At 41.0% G+C, this 8470-nt stretch overlaps 2 protein-coding genes across 4 annotated transcripts in view; one reads left to right on the top strand and one right to left on the bottom strand.

Annotated features, from left to right (window-relative positions):
• Window positions 1–400: 400 nt before the first annotated feature.
• On the bottom strand, window positions 401–3367 carry slc25a47a (solute carrier family 25 member 47a). Of its 2 annotated transcripts, none has more exons than XM_038727362.1 (6): window positions 3213–3367; window positions 2394–2437; window positions 2229–2300; window positions 1725–1904; window positions 1221–1485; window positions 401–877 (listed from the first exon to the last, which is right to left on the bottom strand). In XM_038727362.1, the coding sequence occupies exons 1-6, from the start codon at window positions 3247–3249 to the stop codon at window positions 576–578; spliced, it is 900 nt and encodes a 299-aa protein (XP_038583290.1). In that variant the 5' UTR covers window positions 3250–3367; the 3' UTR covers window positions 401–575. The 2 variants fall into 2 exon arrangements, with proteins under 2 accessions (XP_038583290.1, XP_038583291.1); XM_038727363.1 differs by having other exon boundaries at window positions 3280–3313.
• A 601-nt stretch (window positions 3368–3968) lies between these two features.
• slc25a29 (solute carrier family 25 member 29) overlaps window positions 3969–8470 on the top strand; it is a 6622-nt gene continuing 2120 nt past the window's right edge. Inside the window, exons 1-3 of one of the 2 annotated variants that reach the window (XM_038726803.1) lie at window positions 3969–4413; window positions 6833–6876; window positions 7193–7276. In XM_038726803.1, coding sequence (XP_038582731.1) covers window positions 4386–4413; window positions 6833–6876; window positions 7193–7276 — 156 coding nt within the window. In that variant the 5' untranslated portion in view covers window positions 3969–4385. The remainder of the gene's footprint in view (window positions 4414–6832; window positions 6877–7192; window positions 7277–8470) is intronic. The other variant, XM_038726802.1, reaches the window with a different exon arrangement.

The raw sequence follows: 8470 nt of genomic DNA on the forward strand, positions 1-8470 counted from the left end.
TCCCCAAATTTGGTACAGAACATCTCTGGACCAAGTAGGGAAAAGTTACTTTCTTTTCATATTCCAAAAATATTTCTTATACAGTAGCTGGCCCTCAAAGTTTGCTTAAATACTGTGGGCAAGACTATTAATACAAAAAAGGCAATATCTCCAGAAAGCTTTGTGCTATTGCAACCCCATCTGGTGGACATGTAGATATGACAATGTCAGATTTGGTGCCATTTGGCACCAATAGGTGGCGCTATAACAGCACCATCTAACTACAGTGTACAGGAAGAAATCTGTCTGGATGTGTGCATGCCTGTCCTTGACATATCTTGAGAACTGTTCATCTGATCAACTTCTAACTTAGTGGGTGTATTCCAGAGGACCCAAGGAAGTGCAAGTTATGGAAGGAGTGTGAAGTCAATCGGAAGAGCATTTATTGAGAACGCTGCCAAGCAATTGTCCCACTCTTATCCGTTCAGAACGGCCATGCCCTGAATGGGCACTGCACTAGTGTATGTAAAAACAAACATCAGCATTAATAACAGATGAGGTATTAAAACTGGAGGTAGTCAATACTATTCAAAACCTCAATGAAGCGGGTTATTACTGTCAGGTCTACCTCGGAGGAGACCGGTGAGAACCTCATACGTAACAAACACCACCATGTTGACAGGGAATGCACGCAGGCAGTTGATGTGTAAACTCTTAAAGAACACCCCTGCTCCCTCCACCTTCATTGTCTCAGTGATGCAGTGATATAAACCCTTGTATCGCTTGTTCTCCCGGGTTCCATCCATCTGCAGACGGGCTTTGATCACGTCCATGGGCGTTCCTACAGTCCAGCCTGCCATTCCTGCTACTCCACCGGCCAGCATCACAACACTCCAATCTGGGGGAAATGAAAAGATGCTGACATTGAAGGGTCCCACTGACTTTAAAATTCCACTGGATTTAAAATTTCTGAGTGAGGCACAAAGTCTGTGTGTTTGAATAATTCAATAGTCAGGTATGCTGTGACACGTTTATCAGATATTTTATACCTATGAATGTAACTTTGTTGATTTTATTTAACAGCATAAATCATCACATGAATCAGGCTGTAACTGAAAATATGAAAACGTGCGTAAAGATAAATTAATACATACAAGACTCAATGTCAATTGCTCAAGCTACACACACACAAAAAACAGAAGCCTTTTCTTGAAAGAAAACCCAGAGTTGACTTCACTCACCTGGTCTTTTCTTGCTGTTGTCTGTCAGCCACTCACAGATGGTCGCATAAGTCAGAAAGTATGTGGCAAATGATGGCCCATCTCTTAGCATAAGCGGAAGCGTTCCTCTGTAGAGCCCCATGAACCCGTCCTCTTTGATAATGCTCAGCAGACAGTGAACTGGACCATGGTACTTGGGTTTGGGCATGTTGTTCCCTCCTTGCATGGACTCTGTCTGACATTGCAGACGTACTTTCACTATATCACCTGGGGACATCACTGATATCTGTTGGAGGCAGATAAGGAGAGACGCTAAAGCTAAAACTATCCCGCAAGGCTACACACACTTTGGGAGTTGTGTGTTTTAGGTGAAGTAGCTGTTTAATTCCATATGACAAATATACACATAGATGTAAGCTATTCATTGCATTACCCATTACAATCTGAACTGCATGTGAAATGATGCACATTTTTGACGCACAGACTCAACAGTCTTAAGAGAGTTTGCAAACTTGTATCTGTTACCTGAGTTATACCCGCCGCCATACCAGACAGGAATACTTCAAGTTTGGTGTTTGGACCGCAGCCAGTTCCCCGCGCCTGGCTCAGGCATTGCAGGCAGTTCCTGTATGTGCCAAACACCACTGAGGAAGTCATAGAGATTGTGGTAATGGGTAAGGACATGCCCTTGAAGAAGCCATGTACCTGATGACACAAGTGAGAGAAAGCCAATGATAAACCACTGAGAAGACGCAAACAAAGCACTCTACTCCTCATCTGTCACTTCACTTTTTTTCCACAGCAATTAAATTATCTTTATATTCTCATGTAGACTCACTGGCACCCAAACTCAAAATCTACACTGAAAATGTGCAGATACCCTGAATACTTTTTGCCTAAGAAAGTTGAAAATGGGCAGTCCACATGTTGTTGCAACATTGACATTGTTACCTTACCAGCAGTGACACACTTACCACACACCTGCTCTTCTTTGTACTAACCCCCCCCCGGCCTCATGGCTCCACTTACCCCTTCTTTTGAAAATGTTGCCGCTGTACACTGCCATATTCCAGTGAACTGTTTCTGGGTTTGGATCCGGACCTAGAAAGATTTTTAAAAAAAAACAAAGTAAAAATGATATCCTAGTGTTATAGAGCTATGTTGACTGTTTCAGACACATGACACATATTGTACCTTCACAGTGTCCAGAGGGTAGCCCACTGCAACTCCACATGCCCCTGTGTTGTTTCCAAAGAAAACAGAGCATCAAGGACACAACAGAAACCCATCGATGCTCAAGGTTATGGGCTTCGACTGCAACCCTTTTAGTAATTTGCAGCTGACATGAAGGGCAAACACGAGGAGTTGTTGCTCATCTGTTTCACATTTGAAAATAAATTTATTGACAATTCAAGGCTAAGACAGTTGTAGCTGTGGTCTGGATCCCTGCAAATTCATACGTTCCCCTGAATTAGCTTTAAAGTTGACATGTTCATGGTATTATTTTCCAATTTTATGAAATGTAGTACTTCTTTCATATGTTGCTAAAATTTGTTATGGCATGTCGCACGCTCTCATAGAAATTATTAGATGGAGTTAACTGGTTGAGACTAAAAAGACAGATTGTAAGGTCACATGTAAACAAACATCCCCACTGCTTTTTAATTGTACTGAGGGGAACACATTTTCCTCTAAGCTGCCAATGAAACTACTCAACCTTGTCCTCTTTTACTAATTTATCTACATTTGTAGCTAGCCTGTAACTTATTAAGTAATTTCTACTACCACTTAATTCTTCAGGTTAAATCTGTATTAGGCTACTGATATACAATTTATGAGAGGACACGCAAAAACGCTTTTACAAAACACACACAACTGAGGGTTAATCTTGTGTACTGTAATCATACTTTAAACTCACCATAAACATACAGTAGCTAGCTTATTTAGCAAATGCTCCAGCCAACTCATGCTAACGTTAAATTTAAAACCGGATGGGCTAGCGGGAGCTTTTACCTGCAAATGATCCAGACACAAAGTCAGCGATATGCATCCTGTCAGATGGTCACTGACCAACAGATACCTTTCAGATGGGTGCCCATTCTTCTTCAAGCGTGTGCAGTAACCTTGAGTGTGTTGCTGTGACATAACGTGTAGCAGAGGCGTGTCTCACTACCAGCCAAGCAGCGTCAACTGAAAGCATTGGTCCCGACTTTACCCGAAGACAGCCGAAAGGATCGAATTTGACTAAAGGCATTTATTGTGTATATCACGTTACAATGAAAATCACATGACAAACATATTCATTCTTATTATTTCATATCGTACTTTACACGGCGAAACGTCACTTTGTAATGTTTTATTTAATTTGTTTATATTTTAAAATTAAGTTATGTTATTATTATTAAATAGAAAATTCAAAAATATATATTAAAACAAAATAAATATATATAAAATAATTAAGAAACATCATTTTTTAAACCATTTTATCGGAACTATTTAATAACAACAGCTAGCTGTCAATAAACGTACCCCACACACATTTTGTTAGTGAAACTAAGTCACTCAAAAGCAAAACATCACAAGGCTCTGCAAGGCACTAATGACGCATTTCAACGCTGCGGTATTCAGCCAATGAATGACGAGGATTACGACTGAAGCGGGGTGTCGGCGTTAAATCGTTGCTCGGATTGGATAGGAACTCTACCCGAAACCGGTGTTATTCCCGCCCCTTAGTTGTTACTTCCTGCGACGCTGGCGTTGCTTCAAAAATAAACCTCCTTGATACAGACAGAGGAGAGAGCGACTACGCCACAGATGCGTCTAGTCTGCCGGAAACAAGAAGAAGAAGAAGAAGAAGAAGAGGAGAGAGCGCCCGCATTGTCTGTGAACGCCATACAGGTTCATGGAGGTCAGCAGAAGACTGTTGTTAAAATAAATAGGGGACAAGATAAATAACCAAATAATTGTCCGCATCAGTGGATTGTAAGGTCTTAGAGGGGAACTCTAGCTAGCCAGTGCTAGCTAACGCTAACTAAAGGTGTCAGTTAATGTAGAGCATTAGGTAGATTAAACAGCTCGGGACAGTGACTGTCTGGTGGAAAACAGCGTTTCAGAGAGTCGCTGAGAGCCTCTTCACGTTAAACGTAAGCATTTAGTCCTTCAGCCAGGTGACGTTGCAGAGTGGCGATGGATTTCGTTGCTGGATGCATCGGAGGTAAGTCAGTTGAAGCTGCACCTTGTCTTGCAATTTGTTGGATGAATGCATTTGCCAAAGAGCCACCTTGATATGACTGGTGATTGCCCCTATGTTGCTCTAGTGGCAAACCACAAATCTGCTAAGCACCACCCATACTAATGTAATGCAACTCTATCACAAGGTTGCAAGTGCATTTTCGAAATTCAAGCGCAGGTCGCACACTAAAGCCAAGCCTGTAATTTCGCTGAATGCTGCTGATTGCATTAGACCTGGTGGCAGACCTTGGCTTTGAGCGAGAGTAAAATTGTGCGTGTGGCATATTCTGAGTTTGCCGTAGGATCAAGTAGAAAATGAGAACGTGAAGTTCGTCGTACTTGGGCGTTTACTTCCTTTAGTTGTTGTTTTATCTACAGTATTTTTGTGCTTGCTTAAAAACTTCCTGCGGAAAGTTAGGTTAGAAATGATAACCTTCAAAGACCCATTTTTAATTTGCTTACTCAAAAAGTGTGCTTCAGCCTTATGCTTCTCTCCCTGTGTCACTTGCAAACACTGCACAAGTGCAACCTGAGCTTTCAAGATAGGATGGCTTGGCTTTTTTATAGTTTCCACCATAGTCTATGGTTTCCACACACACCATATGCAGATGACATGAATCAGTACACACCCCTCCACAGACCAATCCCATGCTTTCTTTACTTTACACTGACTGACATGTGAGATCCTGTGGTTTCCCACCCTCCCACAGTGTGGTAGAATTTAGGGAACCCTCTGCAGTCACATGGGAAGCTTTTTGCTGCTGTTGAAGGATGGAAGTTTGTTGCTGAGCTAAAAAATGACCTCAAAATGAGGTTAGCTTAGTGGTTTTTGAAACCAGTAAAGTCTCAGACATTGGAAGATGGGTGGTGACACACTGAAGAGAATAGTTATGACAACTATGCAGCAACACCCTCGTTGTTTTTCTTGTACTCGTATCATACCAGTGCATTGAGGTCAATGACCGCCTGTCATTGTGTCAAACACACTCCAGCTTGTGTTCTTTTCCTGGCTTACAGCTGGGACTCACTCCTGATTGGCTCTTTTTACAAATGGGTCAGGTGACAAGTGCTTAGGTGGGATTAGCCTGCTGTGGTTTGTTTACTGCGGCGACACAGGTGGGCCAGTAACTTCAGGTCTATGGTATTCACTACTTTCTTTCTTATTGAGACCATTAGCATAATAAAGCAGCATTATTTTTGAATTGACATATGGAATATTTATTTGCTAAAACAACACGGGTGTCACTTTATGTTGAAAAGTGGTGGAGGCATAAGGACTTAGATTAGAGGTGTGATGATACACTTTGGGTCACGAGACGTGATGCAAGAGAACAAGACGAGATTTTTAATACTATGTAGAAAAAATAGGAAATGCTGAAATATATGAGCGGGGTGTCGGGGGGGGGGGGGTCCTCCCCCAGAAAATTGGAGCATTAAACACTTGTGTGGTGACATTTTCTGCTCCAATATATGGTGGAAATGTCTTTATTTAGATTAAGGGGAAACCAAACAAAAAAACTGAGCAAAATATAATGCAGTAAGAAGCAGCTTGTTTGTTTAGGAACTTCCTTCCTTTCTGTCCAAACAACATTAAGAGGAAGTCAGTCCGGGAACTATCATCAGATTTCAACAAACTCACGTGAGAAGCCCAAACTAGCATCAAAACAAGGGCGTGTGCTGCTGCATGAGTCTAGTTTATGTAACTTTTAAAGGAGCGCTAAAGAAAGTTTTAGAGGGTGATGATGCCCAGTGAGCTGGCTTTGGCTCAGTAGGGCAGTGTGGCAGCATAGAATTTCACAACAGTGCCATCACCAAGAGTTTTGGCCTTCAAAGACTAGTCACATGGGCCGAAAACTGTTTAAATAGGCCGGACGTGTCAGTGGGTCCAGTGGGTATAACAGCCGAAAAATGACAAACCAAAAAGCTACGGAGAGACAGGAAATGGATCCTTCAATCATGTCCGTCACCAATCACATCATGAGTGTTGTTGTATAGTTTGTTCACAAGAGGGCACTCTACAACTCCTGTTAGCAACACAAGTGCCACAAATCTACCACAAAACAGCAATCAGCTGACATCTGTACTTTTGTTCAAATTACTGTTTATTTATATATATATACTGCATTATGTCATGTTTTCTTGGTGAGGCCTCATAACTAGATATTACAAACGTTTGTATTATGTGTTTCTGAAAAGAAGAAAAGATAAAGTCGGACGATTTATAATTGATCCTAAAAGTGGGATTGAATTTGAAACATGGTGTAAATGATTTGTATGGAACAAAAACATTCATGTTCATTACAGAATAAAATGCTTTAAATCAAGACAGATTCAATCATGATAGATTTATTATTTCCCACTGTATTTTGCTTACTGTTTCCTTACATTTCTTTTGTCTCCAGGTGCTGCTGGCGTCTTGGTTGGACACCCATTTGACACTGTGAAGGTGAGCAAAAGTTTTCTTAAAGGCACAATATAATTACAGAATTTTTAACAGGAAATTCTCTGTTTTAATGCACCTTTTTACATCAACAAATTTAAAACTTGAACTTGTTTAACAGAAATCTCAGTGTATTTCCAGCATATTTATTTAGTGCTTCGTGCTCACTGTTTTTCATTGAGTTGCCCCGTCATCACTGTGCACTGTAAACAACTAACACAGAACACTGTGAATTTCTTACTCCTCTCTTATAATGGATTGTGTGTCAAAGGGATTGGTATTCAGGGTTTAATTGATCACTGAAAAGCATCTTCTATTCCAGGTGAGACTCCAGGTCCAGAGGGTTGATAAGCCTCTGTACCGTGGGACTTATCACTGTTTCCAGTCCATCATACGGCAGGAGTCGGTAGGTGATTTATTTCCCAGTCTTTTTGGACTTGATTAACACAAGTGTCTTTTTTGTTTTGTTTCTGTGTGTCCTCTAGCTTTCTGGGCTGTAAAGCTGGGAGCCTGCAGCTCATGAGGACACCTATCGTATAGTTACATTTGACAGGTCTTCAGCGAAGTCTGGTCATGGCTGTAGCTGTAATGGTTTATAGTTTAAGTGAGGTCGGAGTGAGCTGATGGCAGAGTTATGTTACTCTTGGTCTTATGACTGAATGTGGCACGTTAAGTTGTGAGGCCAAACCGGGGGACGCTTTGAGTGGGGATTAGTATAGTTTTGTTGAATTGGGTCAGACTAAAAGAACAATTTTCACCCTGAGAATTGTATTTAATAAAAACAAAACTATATCACATTTGTTATTCAAAACCTCTGATTAACACTCCCTGTCACCCCCTCCTATTCACTCTAGCATGTTTGTGCAGATGCAAACTGAAGTAGCACCTCTTTCCAGGATCATTATTTAAGTAGCCTCAGGGTGTCTCACATTTTTTCACTTTTACTGCAGGCACTATTTAACTGCAAGAAGTATTAGGGAGCGACAGGAAGGACAAAAATGGTTACACTTTATAAAGTCTGCATATATTATGCTTGTAGGACGAGCAAGCTTGCTAGATAGGGTTTATAGCTTTTTTTTGACCAGCTAGTGCTCACAAAGAAGGGTCGAGGGAGGCTGGTCTCATACCGTATACAGAAACAACAATAAAATAGAAGTCATGATAGGAAAGTTGCAAAAAGTTTCTCATTGTGATGTGAACACAGGCGAACCATGCTGTGACAGTCCTGCACGTGCAAGAGTTGTATTTACATACTTTTCTCTGATAGTGGAAGCTCTGTAGCTGGTTGTTCTGAAAACAGTGATTCCCTGCCAAACTGCTCTTTATTAAATTCTGAGCTCGAAGAGTGAACGGTGTGAACATGACCCTAATGGGACAGTGATGAGTAAGTATTTGAGGTTATGAAACTAGTAGAGCTGCCACCGACTAAAGATTTTCCTAGGCAACTAATAGTCAAGTTCAAGCCACTGGTCATTGCGTGTTTATGATATTAATTTAATCATTTGAAAATATATTTTGGGGGCATCAGAAAATGGTTTGAGGGCTTAGAAAATTGTTATAAGTGACATTGTGAATATTGTGCTACATTACAGATAAATAC

The sequence above is a fragment of the Micropterus salmoides genome, unplaced genomic scaffold (genome assembly GCF_014851395.1).
Source record: "Micropterus salmoides isolate LMB-PRFRI ecotype aquatic unplaced genomic scaffold, ASM1485139v1 Ms_hic_scaffold_18, whole genome shotgun sequence".
Taxonomy (NCBI): domain Eukaryota; kingdom Metazoa; phylum Chordata; class Actinopteri; order Centrarchiformes; family Centrarchidae; genus Micropterus; species Micropterus salmoides.